Source organism: Polypterus senegalus, chromosome 8 (assembly GCF_016835505.1).
Source record: "Polypterus senegalus isolate Bchr_013 chromosome 8, ASM1683550v1, whole genome shotgun sequence".
NCBI lineage: Eukaryota > Metazoa > Chordata > Cladistia > Polypteriformes > Polypteridae > Polypterus > Polypterus senegalus.
The window spans coordinates 130,421,690-130,448,124 of record NC_053161.1 but is presented as its reverse complement, the minus strand read 5'-3'; the positions used below and the strand labels follow the sequence as shown (position 1 = coordinate 130,448,124).

The 26,435-nt window shown below is 38.1% G+C and overlaps 1 protein-coding gene across 1 annotated transcript in view; it reads right to left on the bottom strand.

The window, feature by feature from the left end:
- Nucleotides 1–26,435, bottom strand: part of nts (neurotensin) — an 80,007-nt gene that overhangs the window by 41,141 nt on the left and 12,431 nt on the right. Inside the window, exon 2 of the mRNA XM_039761772.1 lies at nucleotides 3,337–3,398. Coding sequence (XP_039617706.1) covers nucleotides 3,337–3,398 — 62 coding nt within the window. The remainder of the gene's footprint in view (nucleotides 1–3,336; nucleotides 3,399–26,435) is intronic.

The following is a 26,435-nucleotide window of genomic DNA, read 5'->3' as shown; positions in this document are numbered from 1 at the left end:
CTTCTGACTTGACTCACTGCCCCAATATGTCTGTTGATCTCACCATTCCTTTTACCCTCCCTTGTGAACAACACCTCAAGGTACTTAAACTCATCCACATGAGGCTGTAACTCACCTCCCACTCAGAGAGGACAGTCCATGTTTTTCTTACTAAGGACCATGACCTCAGATTTGGTTGTGCTGATCCTCATCCCTGCCTCTTCATAACTGGTTGCAAACTGTACCAATATATACTAGAGTTCACAGCCCAATTAACCCAACAGAAGAATGTCATCTGCAAAAAGCAGTGACACAATTCTAAGGCCACCAAATTGGTCTCCCTTCACTTCATGGCTACAGCTTGATATCCTGTCTATGAAAGTCACAAACAGGACAAGAAACAAAGCACAGTCCTGGCAGAGTCCCACATCCACTGGAAACGATGCTGATGGTTTTCCGTATTCAGTTATAGCTCTCACTTTGATTTTACAGGGACCAAATAGCCCTCGTTAGGGGCCTTGTAAACCCATACTCTCCCAGCAACATGGTCATACACTTTTTTGAAGTCCACAAAGCAGATGTACACCGATTGGGTGTACTCCCATACTCCCTCATCAATCCTCATGAGGGTGGAGAGCTAGTCCATCATTCCTTGACCTGGGTAGAATCCACGTTGCTCCTCCTGGATCTGAGTTTTCACGACTGGATGGAGTATCCTTTCTAGTATCCTGGCATGCTGGAGAGTGTGATCCCTGATAGCTGGAGCACATCTTTCGTGTCCACCTTTTTAAAAGTGGGGACCACTGCCCTGTTCTGCCACTTCAGAGACACAGCTCCCAATGACCACCAACACTTAAAAGGCATGTCAGCCATGACAGCCCAACATTGTTCAAAACCTTCAAAATTTCTGGATGGATCTCATCCACCCAAAGGGAACTTGCCACTGTGGAGTTGCTTAACTACCTCAGTGACCTCCCTAAGAAAAATGGGCATTTATCCCCCATCAGCTTTTGGCTCTGCCTCCTCCACAAAGGGCGTGTCCATTAGCTTCTGGAGCTCCTCAAAGTGTTCTTTCCACCACCAGACAATATCCTCAGTCTGGGTCAGCACTTCTCTTCTCTTGCTGAGAACAGCTTGGGCGCATCTCTGCCTTTCCTTTCTAAGTCACCTGATGGTTTGCCAGAACCTCTTTGAACCCAAATGATAGTCGCTTTCTATGGTCTCTCTAAACTCCTGCCACACCTGGGTTTTTGGTTCCATAACTGCCAAGGCTGAAGCCCTTTTTGGACCTCTCTAATGCTTCAGGAGTCTCCTACTCTAACTATATATGGAAGGCCTCCTTTTTCGGCATGATGCCATCATTCACCTCTGGTGTCCATCATTAGGTCCTTGGGTTGCCACCTCTTTGCAGCTGCTTCCACAATGGAGACTTTGAACAAGGCCCATTCGATCTCTCTGCAACTTCAGTATCACCTTATACATTATAATGAATGTGAAACGTGCCTTTCTCAATTGCTATAAATAATTTTCTAAATATCGTAAAATACTTCACTGACTATCCTTTTATATTATTGTTTGGAAATATTTTCTTTCTATGTGCTTCCAATAGAAAATATCATTAGCATATTTCATTTGAAAACATACTATAGTATTCTATTTTATGCTGCTGCACTTATTCAAACACAATGAGGTTTTTCTGTGTCATTAATTAACTTTTTTAGTAATTTAAACACAGGATGACATTGCTACTTAAACATGAGAAGGGAGAAATATAGACATTCTATCAAAGGGTGGAAAAGCTACTTAGAGTAACAAGATACAATCACCTGTAAATTTAGAAGGCATCATATTAGACTTAATAATGATAACTGTAATTTAAGTGTTCTCTTTGACATTGACCTATACTGTATTATTAGCACACAGACGTAATATTTTAGGCAGAAATGACTGTTGCTAAGCTTTACTTACAATATGCTAAATTGGTTTTATTTCTAGCCTGCAGTTAATTCATTCTGTAGCTCCTCTTGGATAAATCTCAGTTGCTCCATCTTGCCCCACTCTATTTCTGGGTCTTCTGTGTCCATGTGAAAGATGCCTATGAACTAACTACATACCCAAAACACCTTAGTAGGCTTGTACTGGTTCATGGAAGTGGCGGTTCAAATCAGGGACCTCCTGTATTTCTGAGCTTCTCTATAAAAATGAGTTTAACCTCCCTGCTTAGGATCCTCATTTCTGCTGCTCATACTCATGGTCTTATTGTTTCATTTCTACCCTGTGATTGAGACCATTGGTGAGGAAGGAAAAGTTGACTGCCCAATGAATCAAAAGCTTTATCAGAAATCTTAGCTTTCACTTTACTAAATTATGAAACAGTGTCCACAAAACTGCTGCTGCACCAATAACTTGGTCATTCTTAAGATCGCCTCTACCCTTCCTTACAACCAACCCTCCAAGGTACTTGAGCTTATATACTTATATCCTGGGAGGAAGCCACTTTTTACCTCACATGTGGAAATGCTAATTCTCATTCCTGCAATTTTGCACTCAGTTGTTACACACTGGAGACAATATTCAGATGAAGGAAGAGAGCATCATCAATCACAAACAGCAGAAACACATCTCCTAATTTCTCACACTTAAAAATACACTACAGTGGAGATGAAACTTCGAACATATGAACCCATACAGCTCCTTCCTCAAGATCACCTAGTGGCTGGTTGACCCACGTAGCCTAGTTAGACTCAATGAGTGGGTCCCAGTGTGTTTTTCTCATTTGAGGTTCACTTATATTTGTTTAAACTACAATAAGAGTCAAATATTTGGATTGTTTATTGTCAAACCTTATACATTTGCCATGGGCTATCTTATAAAGGGCACATTACTCTAGACAACCTAGCTCTAAAGATCTCTGAAGCATCTCTACCATACCTCCACATGACTTTTGGTGGGATTTCAACATTACTGTCTATTTTAATAATTACGTGTGCTAATTTTTATATATGTTTCATGAAATTTCACTTTTCAGTTACTGTTTAATATCTCTAAATCTGCATAATACAGTAAATTATACTGAATTGAATTATGCATGTTGTTGCTGGGATAAGACTCCTATATTATTATGGAAAGAGTTACATGGATAAAAGGATAGATAGACATTTTCTGGATGGCTTGCTGCTGTGTTGATGTGACACTTCTGTAATGTATTGCTTAATTGTAGTGCTTTAGTAAATACAATGATTTTTTCCCCGCATTTATTCTAAATTCACTTGAAAAAAAATCTTCATAAATCTGAAAAGGCAGTTGACATGACAGGGTTTACTTTGTACTTCAATCCCACCATTAGAAAATACATACCTTTGATGTGTAAAAGCTGTTCAGTAAATCTGCTTCTAATGCATTCATTTCCTGATTAGGATCTGCAAAAGGAGCAAAACAATAATTTGAAACATCTCCTTACAGACTATGCCAATCTAATGAAAAGAATATTTTAGAATTCATAATGATCTTGTGCAGATTAGCAGGTGGTATTACAATGACACCCCACAGCTCTCTTACTTTGAGGTAGGTTAGAGTTTTATCTTTAGAAAATAAGGTATGTGCATAAACATTGTCAAATTAACATAAAAACTTAGTACAAACACCACTTGGTTTTTATTCGTTAGCTTTCAATAACATTTTTTGTATTTTAGTACAGTGATTTTCTTTATTAACGTCACTACTACATAATATATTTCATAAAATACACTTGGAACGTACAGTAATGAATAAAGGCAGTTAGCAGTGGATGTGTAGGTAGACAATAAGCACATACATACTGCTGTATGTGGCAGTATTATATTACAGATAGTACTGTATTTATACATATTACAAAAATGAGGCTTTAATACTAGACACATTAGCAACATATATCAAAACAAAACTTCATAAAGGCTTTATTCATTTTAGTGTCTATATTAACTAAACATTATTTGATATTATATTTCCCATGCCCTAGATATCACAAATTGTGAAAAGCTTCCTGCCAACACAATCCAAATGATCCTGCTGTTCTTTGCCCTTTTAATTCATTGGGGGATGAGACATATTGAGTTGGAGCCTATTACCAGGTTAATTCGGCACCTGTAATTGGTGTTCAGTTTTTGTAAACCACTCGAGTATTTTAGTTGATGAAAGAGCTGTTTGTTCAAAAGAATGACTTGGAGCTTTGAACCTGTCATCATGCCTCACTGCACATACATGGACTCATTAAAAGATTTATTGCCAAAGTTGTGCAATTACAACGTTGTGCATTTTACACATTACCTCTTAGTTCACCTCACTTTGTAGGCTTTTGCCTCATATAAAACTAATAGAGTAGTGAACACTGAAGTTCATATACAGTACCATATAAAAAGAAACAAAAGCTTGTCATTTTTCTGTTGCCAATAATAATGCAATCTTTCAGCATTTCTGGTTTCTGGTGCCATTCACACATCACTGCTCTTTTACCAGGTCTTTGTAACATTTATCCCTAGTTAATCTGTAGCAGCCCTTAAGGGAAGTTAGACAGAACAGCTTCTCCCCTTACAGTTTACAATAGATTTTAAGAGCAGGACTGTCCTGAGCACAAAGGTAAGGCTGTTGAATGTAATGGGAGCTTTTGGCATTCTCAGGGAAACTTGTTTGGGAACTTCTTTAGAACTTCAGATATCTAAAATGTGATTTATGGTATTATTCAGAAGCTTTGTACTGTAAATAACAAAAGTCCATTAGCTTTTTTTAATCAAGTAACCAAACTGTATGTGAGATTTTGGCAACATTTTCGAAAATTAAGTTAATTTATAAAAACAAAGTAATACTTCTTTACAAAAATATACATACACATTGTAAATGCATTGAAAGTCATCAAATAATATTTGTACTATCACGTGAATATTACTGTTAACAAGAAATACTTGGGGATATCTTAAATATAATGATTTAAATCTTCTCTTCGAAACACATGAGGTACAGTCTGCATACAGATATCTAACAAGGATAAACAGCACTTAAAGCAAATGATTGACTTTTTATATTGCACTACATGATTGGTAAGAAGAGCTTGTGTCAGCTGTATTTCTTTAATTTGTTGCTTGACCGATATCTCTAGGTATTCAATTGCTGCTACAATATATATTGTATAGTTCTATTTAGGAATTTTTATTTAATTCTGCCGATGGTAGTCGGCCATATACATTAAATATATCTTTTCATGTGCCATTTCTTTCTTTTTATGTTTAGGCATTTACTGTATATTGCTAAAACCCTGGTTATTTTCATTCCATTTTTTCCTTTAGTTTGAGATCTTGTTATTCATTGTTTTGGGAAATGATACTTCTAACTTTTTGTGGTGGGTGTCAGTTTACTACACCGACATGAGATTGTCTCTTTGCCGTTTATCTCTCACAAGTATTTTTTAAATCAACCAGCTGAGAAATGTGTAGAAAAATCTTATGCATGTCTCACGTCTTCCTTTATTTGTAACCCTGTGTCTGAAAAAAACTGATAAGATATATCAGCATTAGTACCCAACAAAGACTTGGATAAGATTTGTTTACTCGTACGTAACAAGACCTTAACAAAGGCTTCTTTTGGTCTTCATTACATTTATAAAACATCAGTAGGTAAGTTATTCATCTCTATGCAGCATGGTATATTGACATGATGATAAAATTGCTTGTTAATATGAAGGATTCACAGGTCTTATACTAAATATGTAATATCAAGAGAAATCTGTCTCAGTTAAGCTACCTCAGACCACTCCAAAGTGAAGTTCTGTTAGTCGATCACATTGCAGAGATGAGTAAACACTTTACTGATGCTATGTAAGTGTTATGAAGATCCAAAGAACTGTTTATTAAGGACTTGTCACATAAGAGTAAATGAGTAATAGATGCATTTTGGCAGTACCTAAACTAAAGTTGTTACAGGCTTGTCTAGAAACCATGAAAAAGTAAATAATTAAATATAATAATGAGAAACATACAACCATAACACAATTTGAATTTCTGAGTATTTGGATGTAATTTAAAAATATGATAATTATTAGAACCTTGCTTGCTTTCAATAATTAAGCTAGGCAGAGCACCATTTTAGGCTTTTGAGCATATTTTCTAAAATGGTGCTGTAAATTTTAAAAAATTGTATATGGAGAACAGCAAGGTACACATTATAATCTACATTTCTAAGCACAATCATTTTACTAATCTCAAATTAATTAAAAAAAATATTAGATATTAAAAAGAAACATTCAATATTTGTAAATGGAAGAAGATGAAGCTATCCCATGTCCAGAAAAAAACATTTAAGAAACCAAAAGTTAGCATCACACAATATGTTAGGGATTCGTTGAATAGATTGATAGATGTAATTGAAATACTAGTGACAATTATTTATTACCTTTTTATAATTAAATAACATAGAAAAGCAAAAAAATAAGTTGAAGAGTACAGTGATTAAAATGTTTAGTATAATGTGTGGCATGACTAGGATTGCTGCATCATTTTTTTCAAATGATTTTTTTCTCTGCCTGGTTGTTGTCGGTGTGTTGTCACATTTTCCACTTTTCTCTGGGAGTCCAGCTTCCTTCTATAGTTTCAAAGACATACTGGATTAATGGTCAGTTTCAAATATTCTGTCTGTAGGCAAGTGTGCACTACCATGCATCAGTGCCCTGTTTCAACATTGTGTCTGATGCCAATACAGTAGAATTGGATTAAGCAGGATTATGAATGCTATGTTTTGGTATATATTTGTTCAGCCTGGAAAAACTTGGGGGTTGGTGGTAGAACTGGCACTCCAGCCACCATAAATAACCTTGCACTGTTCCATTGCATGACTGCCTCGGGTCTGAATCTGGATCGTAAGTTGGTTTGTCGTGTGGTGGGTGCGGCAATGCACTGTATCAGTGTGTGCTCCTAACCTCCTCATATGGACAGCACTGTGTCATAGTAGTTAACTCTGCTGCCTTCATGAATCCAGCATCCTGGTTTAGAATATTGGACCATTTCATTGAATGTGTGATCTGTGGGTTCTCCCCATATTTCTGGGTTTCTCCCCAGGAACTCTAGTTCTCTTCCATATCTTCAAACATATACAGTATGTGTTAGTTTAATTGGCACCATGTGGTTGTTGGTGGCGTCTCTATTAATGAGTGGACTCTGCAATGAACTGAAGTCCTTTCATTTCCAGTTCCAGTTCAAGTATGTTTCCTGCCTTGCCACTAATGCTTTCCAAACAACTCTCCACAACTCTGAACTAGATAAGGCGTTTGCATGGCATTGTCTATCACTCACTTAGAACTCACAAACATACCTTACCATTGTGACTAAAATATGTTTTTTATAATACATGTAAACCTCTCTCTCTGCAATTCTTACTTAATATTTCTTTCCTTAAATTTAAAGAGACCTGTGTGGTAAATATTAGGGGAGGGCTCATTTGCTTTTGAGGTTTATGGAGAGTCCCAAATAAGGACAATGCCATTGTGTGAACAGGGCCTGATTATGATATCATAAGAACTTTATGCTTTCATAAGTGTTGTTTAGGCAGGCGAAACAATGGAAAATACTATAGGCTGGACGATCTCTGCACCCTCCTCAAACATTCTCTCCTTTTGTTGGTAGTCTGTGCACCCAAGAATGCAGTGCTTGGGTTTTCCCATGGAAATACAATAGGAAAATTTCAACTAGGTTCATTCAGATAAGCTCTTTCTAACTTGTGGTTAAAGCCCTTGGCAGAGGAAGGTCTGTCTTTATAATGTGACTTTTTAGGATCAGCAGTTTAGTTGCCCCTCAAGTCACTTGAAGGCCTGAGCATCATTAGGAATAACATGAACCACTACTCACATATATACATTTCTATCAGTACAAAAAAATCATATTTCCTTTTCTGTTTATTGCAGCATGGTTTCAAGAGTTAGTTTTTGCCATGTAAATCAGAAAGAAGAAAGAGAGAACAGAGTGGAAAACCTATACTTTTAACATGAGTTATTACATCTACATTGTCATGAGAATTAACTTAATTATCAAATGTATCATGATTTGAACTTAGGATTCATTAAGCAAACTTGAAAAACATCTGTACGGTTCTACCCGTACAACAGTACGAAAGTGCAGTACACAAAATACTGGGTTTCTAAGATAGGTTGAAATCTAAGTAATCAACGTAGACCTCAGCTTTAGCGTTTGTAGTGCACCATCTATTGGAACATGTTTTGTAATCAATCTAAAAATGATGTGTTACAAAACTGTTTAGTAATAAAATGCATTACTACAAATGTTTCTGAAACACCATCTGTATGAATGACAAATGCTCTACATATGATTTTGGGACTCATAAAAGCAGTGTTAATGTTAGTACTGTGCCATCTGTTGGAATGACCAATGCTATGAATTTAATTACTACAAATGTTTGTGATGTGAAATCTGTTGGAATGGCAGAGACATAGCAACCGGATGGACACACATACAAAGACACTTGTCATTTTATGAAGGTACATTTTCGTTATAGCAGATTTTTTGGTTGTACAACTGGAAATACAATCATGCATGTATTTAGTATTTTAAATACAAGTTTAAAAGTTAAAAAAAATGTTTCTTTTATTATCTTTCTTGCCATTCAAGCAAATATTTCCATAAAAAGGAGTTGCTTGGTATGTAGTCCCTTGTCTTGTGGGGAGAACGGAGAGAAATATGGAATGATCTAATGCAAGGTTAGAGAACAAGCAGAAGAAAGGGACAGAACTATAATAAAGAGTAGGGACAGCCATTGAGGAAAGAAGAAGAGGACATCACTGTATCCTACAACAGAAAGTGTAGTAGTTCAGGACTACATGAGGGAGAAATACAAGTGTCCTTAGTTTGATCTGTAAATTCCACTGTGATACATCCTTCATTACATTTTTGTCACATTAGTGACAGTTTGTTGTGTAATTTGTACAGTGAGCTATATCGGCGAAAGCACTGAACTTTAAGCCACAATGTTAACAATTCAATAATTGCTTCTGATTTACTGTATCACCCTGATTAAGTCTATAAACCATCCTGTATCATAATTGGGAAAAATGCAGAGTATATAGGCCATTAAACTATATCTGGATGTTGAATAGTGAGTCACCTTGAATATAAGCATTTACCAGATGCACAATGACAATGATTGTGCCTTTTAGTTTTATCGTATAGATGAAGTTCTAAGGTGGCACATGCTAGTTTTGTAATACACAACCACTTTTTCATTTCCTATTATTCCTAAGAATAATTCTTTGTTTTGTGTAAAATGATTTACAAAATTCATTTTGAAAAAAATTCTCTTTAATAGATTATAATATTTTTTAGAAAATGGCCTAGGAGCCTGTCTGTACACTGGTCACATGTTGTATTTTTTCACTATAATGTTACACCAGAGTTAGAATAATTTATTCCGGAACATTTTTTCTCCTATCTTAAATAGGAAACACATATTTTAGGAAACCAGCAAAAATAAAGGGGAAGTGTATTCAAGAGAGAAACTAGAAGAGTTGTAGGAAACTGACAGCTTTTAAAATGTTGCTGGCTGAGCTATTGTCCTTAGATAAGTGAGCTTAGTGGACTCTGTGGTTTCCAGTAATTTATAAAAGGTTGCATGTTCTGAAAATCCATTTTCATTTTAAATTTAACTTTCGTGATTCCCTTTAAGAAAATGCTTTACTTTACTTGCAAAATAATTTACTTAAACTGTTTCTGCTAAGAAAAAGAAGAAACAGAAAATTCACAACCAGAGAAAACAATACCACACTTCCCACATGAAATGGATATACAGTATTTAAGGACATTTCAAGAGGATCAGTGGTTAGAATATTTTTAGCCTTTTTTTCTTTTCACAGTGTAGATTGAAAAGTATTTTATGGTCCTTTAATCTTAATTTGAGTAGCGTTTTTAAAGAGTCTTATAAAATATTTAATCCTGTATATAAGGATCCTTCATACATGGTGCTTACCAGACTAGTCATTATTTTGCAGATCTGTTCTGTAAGACCAGAGTTCATTCTTCTTTTTGCTGCCACACATAGCTTCTGACTTCTTTGATCATTTTTCACATACTGTCACCCACGTGTAGCTAAATAACTTATTTTTCACTTGGTGTCATTTTTACTGTGACACATCAGAGAAAAGAATGAGGGTGAGGTAAATGACAGCACAGAAGTCCACCCCTGGGTAGCTTTAGCTATCCTCAAGGCAAATGTCAAATCTGTTTTGCTGGAAGGTTTTTTTTTTACCTGCATAAGAGACACGAAATTTGTAACAGAAGTCAATCGGCGAAGGGTTTACAGGTTGGTCGAGCAATGTCAACAAGGAAACAATTATAAGAAAAATGGTTCAGCTATTCTCGCTTTGTTCTTTGATCATTTTAACAAATCTATTGAATGAAAACATGCTCTACACATATCACCCTTTGGATGATTATTGCATATAAGGCTCATGCATATCTTGCTGGGCAATTTTCATCAGTAGAAAACATTACAAATATTTACATACATGTTTTTATAACAAACCTATGTTTATTAATACCTGAACTAACACATCACACCACACACCACACTTCTAAGGATTACACAAATTGATTAGTTGTGTTACCACTAATTTTCTAGTTCACGTCCTTTTTAATATTACTATCAGACCAGCACAACAGAATTTATAATTCTTTGAATTGTTATGTACGTATATATATATATTTCTTCAAACTAGAGTCAATAGTCTGTACACTGAATACTATAAATCCAATAATGTATGAATATATAAGTCTTGTATTAATGCTGAAATGAATGTTTATGCGGGGTGGCGCTGCTGCCTCACAGTTAGGAGACCCAGGTTCGCTTCCTGGGTCCTCCCCGCATGGAGTTTGCATGTTCTCCCATGTCTGCGTGGGTTTCCTCTGGGTACTCTGGTTTCCTCCCACAGTCCAAAGACATGCAGGATAGGTGCATTTGCGATCCTTAATTGCCGCTGGTGTGTTTAATGAGGGATGACATTGATGCATTTTGGTTTGGACAAGTAATAACTGTTTTGAATTATATTGAATTCATCTTCTGTATGTAACTGGAACAAAACACCTTTGAATGTTAGCATATCAAAACAAGTGATACTGGGGGTCCAGAAGTAGCAGAATATATAAAACATGAAGATATTTAAAATGTTGAAAATTCTTGGAATTATCTGAGAAAATACTCTACAAATGTAAATGAAATAAATAAAACAATGTTTGTCCTTTGGATTTATTTTCATTCATTGTAGAAGCATAAAGCAGATGACTTTGTATAATTTTATCAGAATCATTAATGTTATTAAAGTACTAATGTACAGAACTCTGAGCACATTTATTTCAAGTGCCATTGCAATGACATTCTAACTTTACCTAGTGCAGATATCAGCTTTGTTATCAGTTTTAAGAATGGTGTGGTGTTGCAGTGGTCAGTACCTTCCAAAAGTATGTGTATATCTAGGTGGAGTCTGTATGATCTTCCCAAGTATGTATTTTGTTTTTTTATTGCTTATTTGTGTTTTAGGTTAATTCCATCATGTCTCCGATTTAATTGGACTGAGGGCATATGTAATAGTGGGCATACAATTGAATGGAAACCCCTTTCAAGGCTGGTCCCTGCTTTGTGCCCTATGCTGTCTGGCAATGGTGCCCCTCCTCCCTTGCATAAATGGGGTTAAGAATGTAAATGTTGTCAGTTTATGTTATACTGTGGTGGTGCATGGGTAGAGATGTTATTCAAATAACTTCCATACTGCATAATTTCAAGAAATATAAAAGCATGAAAACAAAGCACATAAAGGAGACCGGTCAAGCAGCAACAGGAGATAACAGTAGATGTGTGTAAAAAAAGCCTGTTTAGTAATCAAGGATGGCTCTTCTTTCTGGAGTAATGAACACAAAATCAAGTGGATGTGTCAGTGTTGTGATTAGTATATGATTATTTAAAGCAGGAATAAACACATATTTTCCTCAAAACTGCAATTAGTACAAAATTATTTTTATATTGTGCACTTCCAACTGAAAAGCTCACAGTGTTGTAAACATTTATAAATTTACTATAATTATAATACAAAGTAACATTTAACAAAATCAAAACACTTCAGCACAATCAAACATTGTAAAATGCATGTAAACAAATCATGCATGTACTGTGTCATATTTTTAGGTCATAGACTAGTTTAAATTTTTACTTGTTTTAAAAGTACTGTATTTTATTCTTAAGTATGACTTTGTGTTTACATGAGTGCATGTGACAGTGCTCTAATCAATCCAATGTATCTAAATATACAGTGTATTCAGAAAGTATTCATCTGCTTCACTTTCGGCACAACTTATTGTGTTGCAGATTTAATTTTAAATTAATAAATTTGCCTCTTTTTCCCATCAATCTACAATCAGTAACCCATAATGTCAAAGTAAAAGCATGTTTTCATAAAGGTTTGCAGATTTATTTAAAATAAAACACTGAAATCTCTCGTTTATGTAAGTATTCAGACGCTTTGCTGTGGCACTCCAGATTGTGGTCCAGTGCGTCCTGTTTGCATTAATTATCCTTGAGATGTGTCATGAATTTGATTTGAGTCCACCTGTGGCAATCTGAATTGATTGGACATCATTTAGAAAGCCACACATCTGTGTATAGATGGTCCCACAATTCACACCACATGTCGGGACAAAACCCAAACCACAAACTCCAAGGAGCTCTCTGTAGACCTCTGTGATCATATTTTGGTTAGTCATAGATCAACGCATGGGTATGAAACCATTTCTATGTTCCCAGTAGGACAGTGACGTCAATAATTGTGAAATGGAATAGGTTTGGCACCACTAGGTTTCTTCCTGGAGTTGTCCGTCTGGCCAAACTGAGTAAACGGGCAAGATGAGTCTTGGTCAGGGAGATGGTCACTCTGACAAAGCTTCAAAAGCCCTCTACTAAGATGGGAGAAGCTGCCCGTTTAAATTAGCATGTTGATTTGTTGGGCCTCTCTGGAAGTGAAGTTACCAGTCTAGCACAGTACAGAACAGTAATTCACACTGGCCATGTGAAGGATGTCACTTCCCATATTAAAGTAACAAAGTCTCCTAAGAAAGAAATAGCCTATTCTTCCCTTTCATATATAGGTCCTCTGTGTTATGAGACCAGTCCAACCTGTCACTGATGTTTACACCAAAGTACTTGTAGGGGTGGGCGGCACGGTGGCGCAGTGGTAGCGCTGCTGCCTCGCAGTTAGGAGACCTGGGTTCGCTTCCTGGGTCCTCCCTCCGAGGAGTTTCCATGTCTGCTTGGGTTTCCTCCGGGTGCTCTGGTTTCCTCCCACAGTCCAAAGACATGCAGGTTAGGTGGATTGGTGATTCTAAATTGACCTTTGTGTGTGTCCTGCGGTGGGTTGGTGTCCTGCCCTGTGTTGGCTGGGACTGGCTCCAGCAGACCCCCATGACCCTGTGTTCAGATTCAGCAGGTTGGAAAATGGATGGGTGGATGGATACTTGTAGGGGTGCACCACCTCCACATCTACTCCCTGGATACGAATCTTTCCTATTGTATCTATGTATAGTTTATATTGCACTAAAAATTTACCAAAGATTTCACATTGGGGCAGAATTGGTTCCCACAGGGCACACTACATTGATGTGATAAGACCCATCCTCCTGCAATAGTCTGTATTGAATTGAAAAGGTGGTTCAACACGATTATCCTATCCTACTGTATACTCTACCATCCTATACTATGAGGCTGCTGATGTGGATCAAACAATGCTGGAAACAAAACAAGGACACTTCAATAAGATATCTTCAACTAACAGCTAAGTTCCTGATTGATGCCTTAAATACACAGCTGCTAGACACACATAGAATGTGCACAAGCCTTCATCTATGAAAAAGTGAAAAATTACATTGTCTTGAAAGTTACCATCTGGTTTTTCAGAAAAACACCTGTCATCAAATTGAATCGTATGCTTGGTCTCAGCATAATAAATCTTACTAATTACAGGCATCATATGCATATGCATTTTTCAGGATTAAAATAAAACCATATTCTTACTGCACTGCTTTTATATGTACTTTTGGTACCTTTAAGCATTCACTTTTGGGCAATATTTGCAACAGCAAGACTTTGGCACTGTGGCAGACCTGCTTAACAACAATTGCCTAAAGACAAGAATGGATCCCAAGTCCTTGGGCCCTAGCAAGACATCTGCCACTTCAGCCAGAACCAACATACTGACATGTCAGGCAACATTATGTTATTCAACCAAAACGACAATGTTTATTGGACATCAAACACAAAACTTTATTATATTGAGTAGATAGCACATATACATAGCAATAATTTCTGTTTGAATTAGTGTGCTTTACCCAAAGAAGTGCAGATTGAGGAAGAAACAATAGTCCACACATGCTTTGCATTCATTATTAAATTAAATACATTCCAATCCAGCAATAGAACAAATTTGGAAACAACACAATCATCATTTGGCTGTCTCCCTTCCCTACAAGTTATTGCAAAAATCACGGTTATTAGTATACAACACTGGATTTTGCTGATGTACAACTCATAACTGCTGCACTCTAAATATTCAGTGCTACAATTGACAGTAAAGTGTACCTGTCAACTATGTAATGCTGCCTTCAATAATGTTGTAGTCATCAATATTGTCAATGTTTAAAGAGCTGAACTTGAAATAGCCACCCTAATTTGGGATTTTCATAGAAAGTTTATGTGGTTCTGCACATTGGGGGTCTTTGGTAGTACAGATTTTAGTAAAGAAAAACCGCACATTCCGGGCTCTGTGGGTGCATACCATCATGGGGTGTTTGGTATGAAGTTTGAGCTGATTGCTTATATTGTGTGAAAGCGTAATCAGCTCAGCTTTTTCACATTGGCACAAATCTTAATAAGAATGTCACACCCACAGGTCACTTAACTAACTCAAACAATAAAGACTAATATCTATCACCATGTCATAATACAGTAGAAAAGACAACTGTGGGTGAGGGCCCAAAATGAGTATCACCACAACTGGGTTCCACTTCAAAAACAAAAACTTGGGTACCTCTGGGTCTGAGCCTAATAGTCTCAGCCATCATGTATGCGTGTAGAGGAAGACTACATCTGTGAATGGAAGTTTCTTATCTCTGCCCTGTCAGAAAGCACTGCTATCACTGTCCTCAGCAACACTTCATTTTAATGTTTTTTCCAACAATTATAATGGCACAACGTCTGACTTTGTGTTTTCTATCAGTTGCTGAGGTACTTGTTCCATGAGCTGTTGTGCATTTAAATATAACAGAAGGTGGGGCATTCAAGCATTTTGATAGATGTCATTTCACAGATCTGTACGATGAGAGTTTCACAATGATTCTCCTTGACAGCTGCCAAAGTTCTACTTTTTAAACTCTGTTCTGGTGAACAGACAGCAGCAGTAGTGGGGCAACTGGCTAAGGCCACCAACATGAGCACAGTTTAGATGAGAATTGAGGACATAGGGACACATTACAAGGGGATTGGGGCTTTCACACATCATATTGGCATTTGTCTATACTACCCATGTGCTGGCAGGAACTACTGTACCTCTAATAGGGAGAATGTACCATTTCCACTCAGACAATCAGTGGAGTTAGGATTCAAATCCAGAATTCTAGGTCTGGAAGGCAGCTATGCTAACCACTGCCCAAAACTCAAATGATGAAAACAGAGTTAAACATTCCTTTCCTGGACCCACTTGTTGGGTGTAACATTCAACAGATCTGTATTTTATGTGGTATCTTTCATTCTCATTACCTTTAAAACTGTTACATGGGCTCACTATTTTCTCTTCTGACTTATCCATAGTACAATCATAAAATTAAACTGCACAGGGATAAAGTACCGTACATTGATGAAGAAAAAGAACAGCATTTTTGGAAATAAGAAAGATATACAGTAGTTTGTGTACTTTCATAAAGGTTCTCAATTAATTTTAGCCCTGTGAAGAGCAAGATCTTATGTAGTGCGGCATTGCAACTTGTCAAACATACAAAATTCATTAGGTAAATCCTTGATCAATGAGATAAAGGTGTACCAATGCCTGATCGGTTCACCATTACAAAGGCCTTCATTCAAAACTTAACTCACAATATGACATGGGCAACACATACTGTAGTTTTCTTGATTGTCATTACAATTAAGGGAGAAGGCCATTAACATTCTGCAGGCAGGCAGATTAAGACACTCTGTTGTGCTTTGAATGAAGGCAAGGTTTAAGCAGACTGACAACTGCTGCTGGATTATGTGAATTTCCCCTTGGGATTAATAAAGTATCTATCTATCTATCTATCTATCTATCTATCTATCTATCTATCTATCTATCTATCTATCTATCTATCTATCTATCTATCTAAGTCACATGACTGTCCAACATTTGGTTAGCCTTGAATAACTACTCCTGAGCTGGGCTTACACATCAAATTTGTGTAAAGAAAGATCCTTAAGTCCAAGATGTGAAAAGGTGGATTGGGTCCTTGAATCAAGTACCCCTTATTTGGAATCTGGACCTTTTAAAAGTCTGAAATCAGAATTGTGCTATTCCATTTTTCTTGAAAGTTACAGTCTATATCAGTAAATCTTCTCATTCATTTTTCTTTGGTGTCATGTGTTTTAATTGATAGATTTTGTCAAGCAACAAACTTGAACCCGGTTCATCGATAGTCATTGGCTGAGATGGAATTGGGCAAATAAGAACACAAATCAACAAGATTGTTGCAAATGTCCTTAGAGCTTTTAATTTCAAACAATCCAAACAGGGTGCAAAAAGTGCATTGTAGCTCTTCAATAAATCCGCTTGTTGATTTGGTGTGGCTCTCTTTAAGTGATGTTATCAGCTTAGTGTAGGAAATCAAAGTGGCCATCACGGAATTGTAGAACATGTAAAGGATATCATTACCCATATTAACAGAGTGCAGAAAAAGAGTCTGCTCTGCCCTTTCTTATGTAGTTCCTCTGTGTTACAAGACCAGCTCATCCTGAAATTGATGCAGAAGTGCTTCTGTTTAATTAACACTCTAGGGTGAGTTTAATTGATATTCTTCTGCCACAGGAGTTGCAAGTTCTCGATATTCCCTGGACACAACCAATCCCAACAAACAATAACAGCATTGATTAATATAGGAAGGTAAACTTTGGATGACCAAATTGGTGCCTAAATTGTATACATTAGGTACACTCTGCTCTTAAGTTGACTATTTCTACAGAACTATTGACGGGTGAAGTTATCATCTTTAACAAATTTAAAGTACTGACAACTCAGGGTTCATTTTGGCAGTAATTAAGTATATGATATATTTTCCGGCCAGGGCCTTTGTCTAGCTAGGATGCCTCCACGCTGTGAGGACCGAGGGAGCAAGCATGGCCAGAGAGTTACCTCCCCTGGGATGCTAGATGGCAGCCCGTAACCCGAGTTGTAGCAGTGTCTCAGACTCCTGCAGGACTTCATGGGAGTTGGAATTTGGTGCAGCCCGTTTGGGATCCGTGGGTGCCACCAGGGGGTGCTGTAGTAGGATCTGCTGAGCCCTTTTGGACAGTTCATCCACCGCACCCGGAAGTGCTGCTGGAAACAAGGTCGACAAGCACTTGGAGCACTTCCGGGTGCGGTATAAAAGGAGCCAGCACCCACTACTCGAGGAGCCAGAGTCGGGAGGAGGAAGACGAAGCTTGACCAGAGGAGTGGAGGAGAGAGAAAGAGAAGAAATAGTATTGTGCATTGTGCTGGGAACTGTGATAAGCATCTGGGAAACGGGGGAAGGCGTTTCCACAAGGTAAAAAATTAAAAATAAAAATTGTGTGTGCCTTGAACTTGTGTCCCACTGTGTTGGGTTCAGGTGGCGGTGCCAGCCTGGTGGTCCACAGTGATTATAGTAATAGACTCTTAAGTACAACAAGGTTGCAAACAATGAGAAATGCCTATCACTAAAGAATTATTGTTAGTTTTGTAGTAGCCATCAATTAGAAAATTAATATAATGTACAAACAGTTACTTGAGATGGCCATGCATTGGTTTGTCAATTTTGGTAAGGTTTGCTTGAAGTACACGTCGACAATTCACAACTCTACTTTGAGGAGCAACATTAATTGTAATGGTGCATATAAATATGTTTTTTATGATTTCATAAAAAAAATAATGCAAAGCAAAACTAGACAAAAAGATTAAAGGCAAGTTAGGTCACATGAAAGAAAAATAAGGTGACTGTAAGAAGACTGTAGATATCTTAGTTTCAGATTAAAATATAAAATAATTACCTGTTATTATACAATGCCTGTTTGTAAGAGATGATAGACAACGTGTTTAAAGTCAGCATCAGTGTAGTAGGTACTGAAGTTCGGTTTAAAATAATTAAACACAAACATACCAGATCCAGTATGCAAGGAACACAAAGGTTTCAAGGTATAACTTAAACACTATGCCTAACGGAGACCCACAGAGACAAGACAATTTCACAGCAGAGTGGTGCATGAGAGCCCCGATCTTCTAGCATCTAAATGTTTAATTCCACTCCCACATGGCCTTGTGACTGCACTTTGCCCTTCCCTCCCCAAAGTCTGTGTTTATCCAACGTGCTGTCATGCCAAATGAGTGTATAATCTTGACAATCTTAAAGGAAGATTTTGCAAGTTCAAAAAACCATAGTCTGCTGTTAGTGAATGAAGCAGAAAATGGTAACCATGTCTGAAAAGACAAAACATTTTATTCTGCTGGAATCCAGGCACTTCCAGACAGGTGGCGCAAGTGCATTGAGAAGGGTGGAGACTACATTGAGAAATGACAGTTTTGTTAAGGTTCATTCCATTTTCTAATAAAACCCATTTTCTAACTTTAGCTCGACTCCCCCTCGTAGAAATTAGGATAGAGTTAATGAACAAATGGATGCTTATAGAACAGATTGGCAATAAGCATGTTATATGTCAAACTATTTCAAATACTTGGAAATGTGATGTATAAGATGAAAGCTAAGAAGGTCACAGAAAAATTAAAAATCTCTCTACAGTGGTGTGTACTGAAGGTGGATGATAAAACAGATAAATCTCCAATACACTGCAAACGTGGAAAAAAATCACTTCAAAAGAATGAACTTTTTAAAAAAGGCCAGATAAAGTTTTCCGAGAAGTGCACTAAAGAGCAAAATAGCTCAGTTGAAGTGATGAATCTGTGCCTGCTGTATCAGTCCTTGAGAGTTTTTAGATTGGATTAACTAGAAATCTGAAAGGTGATATAGTCATTCTGTGGGTGCTTTAGAAGCATCCTAATCTCTGACTGCTGATAAATATCTCTGGCTGGAAGCCATATTGGTGATTTTCCGATTACCTGACTTGCTTTAAATCAGCAAACTAGATATCTTTAAAATGAAATTACTCTTTCCAAAAAATGTGAAAGTATGCATTTCTTCCAGCTTCCACTTTTGGAGTGGACAGGGTTAGCTTCAAATTCATTTGCAAACAGCAGGACTCAATACATTAATTTTATGTTCTAGTGGGCTTAATCATAGGATATTTTTTAGTTTACTTAGTGATTTAATTGTTCTTGCGTGTTTAAAACAAAATAAATAATTTGAATATTATTGCCTATGGTGGCACCATGTTTAACTCTGTTATGTCAAGCATCTAGAATTGTGAGTTGAAATTCATTATCTGATTGTTGTCAGTGTTAAATCCTCTCTGTGTCTGCATATTTTTAATCTCTCATTTGCAAAAGATGTACAGGTTAGGTTAATTGGAGGCTCTAATTTGTTTTTCATTATGCATAACTTTAAGTATACAGTGGATTTAGAAAGTATTCTCACCCTTCACATTTTGCATATTTTGCTGTGTTGCACCATTTCAATTCATTTTTCCTTATTTTTGGCACCAGGCTGCAACATAGCAAAATGTAAAAAATAAACTGAAAGGGTCTGAATACTTTCTGAATCCTAAGTATATACAGTGTATGTTCATGGGACCTGCAATGGATTGACACACAATCCTAAGTGGTTTCCCACTTTGCACTTAGTGTTGCCAGGATTGGCTCCAGCCCTCTCTGATTCTAAACTGGATTAATCTGGTTTGATAACGTAGGTTGTGGATGTCTGAGAAGGAGAACAGGCATGCTGGCTGTTAAAGAGGATAGTTTCTTACCTGGAGGAGAGGCCAGAGCAAAAGGACAGACAGGTTGGCCAGCTGGACCAAGAAACAACATTTTGCCCAGCTGGAATAATATGATGGCTAGACCAGTGAAAGCTGGAAGTTGGGAGCAGTTCCATTCCTTATACTGCAGGTGACAGTAGTTCTCTTGTGGTGGTCCAGTTGAGAGACCTGCAGGGGTGCTTTGGAGTTGGAGTCTGGAAGTTCAACCCTGTCAGGTTCCCTGGGTGGCGGCAGAGGGCGCTGTCTGGGGGAACCTCCCTAATTTCCATATAACCTGCACACATTGTGGCATTCCCAGATCCAGCTTGAAAAGGAGCCTGCCACCTCACCTCAGGGAGTCAGAGTCGGGAGACAGCAGGCAACATTCAACTGGAGGACAGAAGGTGGAAGGATTTATTTGTATTGTGGTTTGTTAATTGATCCTTTGCATGGGTGATTGTTAAAGGGTGTCTTGGGTGAATAATTATCTTGTATTTTATCCCACTATCATGTTGGGCATTACTGTGTCTGAGGTTTGGGGCTTAGTGGCATCCCCTGGTGGTTACAATGCTTAAAGGGGCTGATAATATATCTTAGGCCTGACCAATTAAGGAAAACTCCACAAAACTCCAACTATTTTTATTTTCCAAACATATTCCCTGTGAACAGTAACACTTTTGTTATGAGAGTCATGAAATTTTTCTGTGCCAAACAGAGAAAACGTTTCTTCTCTTCTTTACACTACTGAGACACAAGGGGCAGGAAGATATTCCTGGATGGATAAAGATGAAGCCAACTCTGGATATGATAATTACCTAATATTAATGCTCGATAATAGTTTTTGTATATTTCATTATTCTTTACATACATATTTTAATTTGAAAAACAATAATAAATGGGTCATTACTTTACAGCAAAACATGGCTGCAAGTTCAAATGTAAGTCTGTTAACATCTTTACCCACAGCAATTTCTACTGTGAATGAGCTTGACAGAGGAGGCAAGGAATCACACCTGACTGCAGCTCAATATCTTGGAAATATTGAGACCAAATCAGCTAACTGCAGAAACTGTGGGCAGACATCGGGAATTGAAAAGTAATCTACTCTTTGAGGCACCACTTTTAACCTCTTGAGAAGAATGACTGTTCTGTTACCTTTAGCTATTCTGCCAGAGACTATTGTAGTCAGGGTTATTGCTCAGTAGACACCTAGCTCCCCCCAGGGCTGTTCTGATTAAAGACGACTCTCATTTGAACTCATAGCAGCACTGAAATACCACAGGAGTGGCCTCTACAAAAATACATATGTGTTTATACTTCACTAGAAACCTCTTAAGTGAAAATGCATTTTTAAAACTAAAAACACATTTTTTTCTGTGCCGTGTCGCTTAGGTTTGAATGCTTCTAGAGAAAATGTCAGGAAAGGTGATAGTGCACCTGAGATGTAAACATGCGCCACCATATTAGTTAACCTATATAAAATAATATATATATATATATATACAGTATAAGATATCCTTTAAAAATCTAAACCTTAAATAATGGATCTTTGATAAGGCAGTATTGAGGCACAGTGTATTATGAAGCTCCATCATTGCTCCAGAGAAATAGTTCAATTCTAAGTCCTGATGCAGTCTACATATTCTCACCATGTTTGCTTGAGTCACAGAAAAATGTAATTAGAATGATTGGTGACTCTAATGTGGCCCAGCGCTGGTATATGATAGTGTGGCTTGTGATGCACTGGCGTCCTTTCTTGTCCAGAGTTTTTGCCTGCCTTTACTACTGGGATAGACCCCACAGCTCAACAATTGCTTTGATAAACAGAGTAAGGATAAAAACTGGAGTGACAAAAACTAGCTGAAGTTGAATTAAAATACAATATAGACAATATTGTTTTCTGAAAATATTTTTAACAATTCTGCGTCACATGGTACCAGGAATGAGGTCTTGCACCAATGGAACCCCAAGAGGCATATGATGTCCAACTATAGATCAGTGGAGCCAAATGAGGCTCCAGTGGCCACTCCGGTCTTTGCACTCCCCAGGGATGTGCTGGTGAAGATGGCTCTCTTGGATGACCAAGAGTGTTTCCTGCTATGCTTCGAACATACGGCAACATTGATGTGCTGGTACATGGGAACCTGGACAGCTATCGTGGCCCCGTTTTCAACTGGGGAGACCCTACAGGTCATGCAAAACCTCCCTCCTGAAAGACTCGATGATTATGACTTGGATCCGCAGAGACAAGAGCATTTGTGATGAAATGCTACGGAACGATGTCCACTCACTGCCGGATCTGACCCTTAGACTAGTGGGTGGCTACCCAAGCTTGACCCTGATTTATGATCCAGCTAGTACAGACTTCCAGGCCATAGTGGGAACACCATAATGCGGACTGAAAGCAGCTGCTTTCACTGTGATCAACCCGGAACATCTGGCTTGGGAGTGCTACCTCCTACCTGCGCAAACAATCAGTCTGGCCCAGGTATGCGGCTTGCAAGTTTCCCCCAAGATTTTAAAGGACGACAATATTAAGGTCTCTATTACGCTGACCGGATGGGAATTCTCGGCACTGTTGGACTCTGGTATCAACCTCTGTGTAGTCTGCTGTGACTTGCTCCGGCAGACCCCTTATAAGACCACAGACAAAGTGAACATCTGCTGCGTCCATGGGGACATTAAAACATATGAGAATATATTACTCCTCCTGAAATTTAAAGAGAAGAACTTTAAGGTTTGGACTGCCATATCACCCTGGCCACTCTTAATAGGAAATTGGAATGCCCTCTTCCCACAAGTGTCACACATATTGGTATCCCTCACGAGATTTTGACTGATCAGGGCACACCCTTTATGTCTTGCATCATGAAGCAGCTATGCGAAAGCTTTGCAATTAAGCAGTTACACTCCATGGTGTATCATCCACAGACCAAGGGCCTGACTGAACGATTTAATAAAATGATTCAAAGAGTCGCACATGGGATTCAAAGAGTCGACCTCATGGGATATAGTAGTGCCCTTCCTACTGTTTTCTGTTAGGGAATCTCTACGGGCATCTACGGGGCAGAGCCCTTTCAAGCTACTCTTTGGCTGCCGACCGTGTGGTATGTTAGACATTTTTCGAGAAGAGTGGACAGGGACTCGTCGGACACCTCGAGGGGGCAGGTTTGCCGACCAAGTTGTGGACTGTTGCTGTGGAACATCTTCAGCATGAATGTGAAACGTGATTACGACAAGAAAAGTAAACTTTGTGAGTTTAAGAAGGGGGATCGGATATTGGTGTTGATTCTGTCGGATCTGCATAAATTCTGGGCTGAGTGGTTGGGTCCGGCAGCCATTGAAGAGTGCATATCCGCTGTGTATTTTAAAGTTAGGATTCCGGGGCGGCAGAAGCCTGTACAGGTTTTGCTTATTAACCTGCTAAAGAAGTGGCATGAACCGTGTGAGGTCATGGTCACATCCGAAGTGGTCCCTCAAACGGAAATCACTATAGGTGAGGATTTAACTGACACTCAGAAAATAGAACTGCTGTTAGTGATCGAGATTACCTCTGGTTCTGTATTGATTTTAGGCATTTAAATAAGATTTAAAAGTTTGATGCATCATCGAAGTCGTGTATAGATGAGCTGCTGGAGAAGCTTGGGCAGGCCTCATATATTTCCACCCTAGACTTCACGAAGGGCTATTGGCAAGTACCCTTGGAGGAGTCCAGCTGTGAGAAGACCACGTTTGCCACTCTCAACAGGCTATTTAAATTTACCGATCTCCTTTTTGGTCTCCATGGCCCACCATTGACCTTTCAGCAGATGATGGACCAGATCCTGTGTTACCATTCCACGTTCATGGTTACCTATCTTGACGATGTTGTCATTTTCAGTAATTACTGGGAATCTCATCTCATCCGTATCCAGGCGGTGCTTGACAGTTTGCAGCTAACCCTAAAGAAGTACAGGCTGAGTATGTTGGAAACATGTTATGTATATATGTATATATATCAGATACATATGCGCACAGTATATGGTGTCATGCATGCACATCTTTAGGACAACTCAAAGACTCATCATCCCACTGTGAAGAGTAGATGCACTGCTGCTAATAGGCTTGTCTCTCTTTGCTTCTTCTTCAGTCCACTGAAGATGCCCCCAGAAGACATTTGACCACTCCCCTTCCGATGGAACTGGTAAAGAAGGGACATGCCCCGAATATCGGCTTCTCATTTGGATTTGAACATCTTAGAAGGATGGAGTTCTCCAGACTTTTTGAAGAAAGCAATAATAGCAATAACCATAGATGCAATTTACGTTTATTGCAGCGTCATCAAACTCCTTTTACTTTGTTTACAACTCGAACAAAATGGGTGACCCACGTGACACTTTGTAAAAATCAATAAGTGTTCCGTCCTTCCATTCACAATATATATCAGGTGATGGTATTTCTCCACCAGTCCAGGGAATGGTGCTATGTGATAACGCTTTCTCTTTATCTCCCCCTGCAGACCACGAGACTGACAACTCCCTCCAACAATGTTACTTCTGGTGTCCACCCACCTGGACCCACCTCTTCTTGCTTGGCTACCATATGACTGGAAGAACCGCCACCATCTTGGACAGTCTGCATAGGATTCCATTCTGAGAAGACTCTGTTTTGTGTTTTCACACACTTTATTTTTGATGAAATCTATTTCAATTATACAGGGTTTGCCTACATGTGCATCAACACTCTCACTGTCTCCTTTGATTATATCACTGACAAAATATTACACTTTGGTAGCAATCACCCCTTATCACATAAACAGAGTTATGTTAAGACATTGTTCAAAAGGATATACTCCCATTGTAATACAGAGGATTCCAAAAAGAATGAAAGACGTTATCTTTTCCATCTATTTACATCAAACAGCTACTCCACGACAACAATCAAACAATGAATAAAAAGAAGACAGATCTCAGCAAACAGTTGGCACCAACCTGATCGCCTATTCTACCTGGTAGTCTTCCTTATCACCGTGATAACTATTGTGTGCATCCTCTCCAGATCAGGCATTAAAATAACACATAAACCACGAAACACTCTGTTGCAGTTCTTTTAATGCCAAATACAAGAAATCTGGATCAGAAACATGAAATACAGTATACAGTATACCATACAATGTGTGCCCAACTGTATATGTGGGACAAAGGTCACAAGAACATTGCAATGTTGTCAGAAGGAAGATCCCACAGTCTCTGATATACTCAAATACCAATTCAACTGGGCACGTGTTTAATTTGGACATGGTGCAAGTAAGATTTAGGGCAAATACTAAGAGTGCTAGAGAGCTGGCTGGATCATGACTATCGAATGAAAATGCTATTAACAGACATTTGGACATGAAACCAGCATATGCAGGCTTAAAAGGCAGAACATCCAAATAATGAAAAATACTTTAAGACCAACACCCTCTGAACCCCACCTTACTAATCCACCCCTCTTTCATCCACTTATCCACCCCATTTGCTACTGTATATATTGCCTTCGATTCCTGTATGTCATAACAGTCTCCTCTAATGATGGCAATAGGTAGTAGGTGATGAAAGCTCAGGAATAAAAGACTAGTTTGAGATATGTGATTCATTTTTTTTCTCCCTTTGTGGATTTCTAGCAATGTATATGCAAATCGTATCACAGACATTTGCTTTTATACATATATACATATATATATATATATATATATATATGCAAGATCTGTCCAGAAAGTATCCAGCCATGTAATTTGGAAAAGAGATACATTTATTGAAGAAGATACAAGAAACATTTTACATAGGACAATGACGCCTCAGTCCCCTTCAATGTAGACACCTTTGGACCGCACTTAGTTCTCTCAATGTCTCTTCACTATTCAAAACACTCTGTATAATCCTTTGTTGGAATCGCCATCAGCTGCCTCGTTGTAGTTTCCTGAATCTCATTGACAGACTGAAATCTCTTCCCTTTCAATGGTGATTTTAGTTTTGGGAAAAGCCAGAAGTCGCTGGGTGCCAAATCTAGGCTGTAGCGGGCCTGAGTCACCTGATGTTTGAGACAGACTCGCACTGTCAAGTCACTAATCTTTGTTGATTGCAGCCCGTACACATTCAACATTCTCAGGTGTTCTGCTTGTGGCAGGCCTTCAAGAACGTGGATGTCTTTCAACAGATTCTATACATATATACTTTGTACATATTTATATACGCATGCACATTTTTGGCATTGTTTTTACATATTTCTGTATACATGGAATATATACAGTATAGCCTGACTGG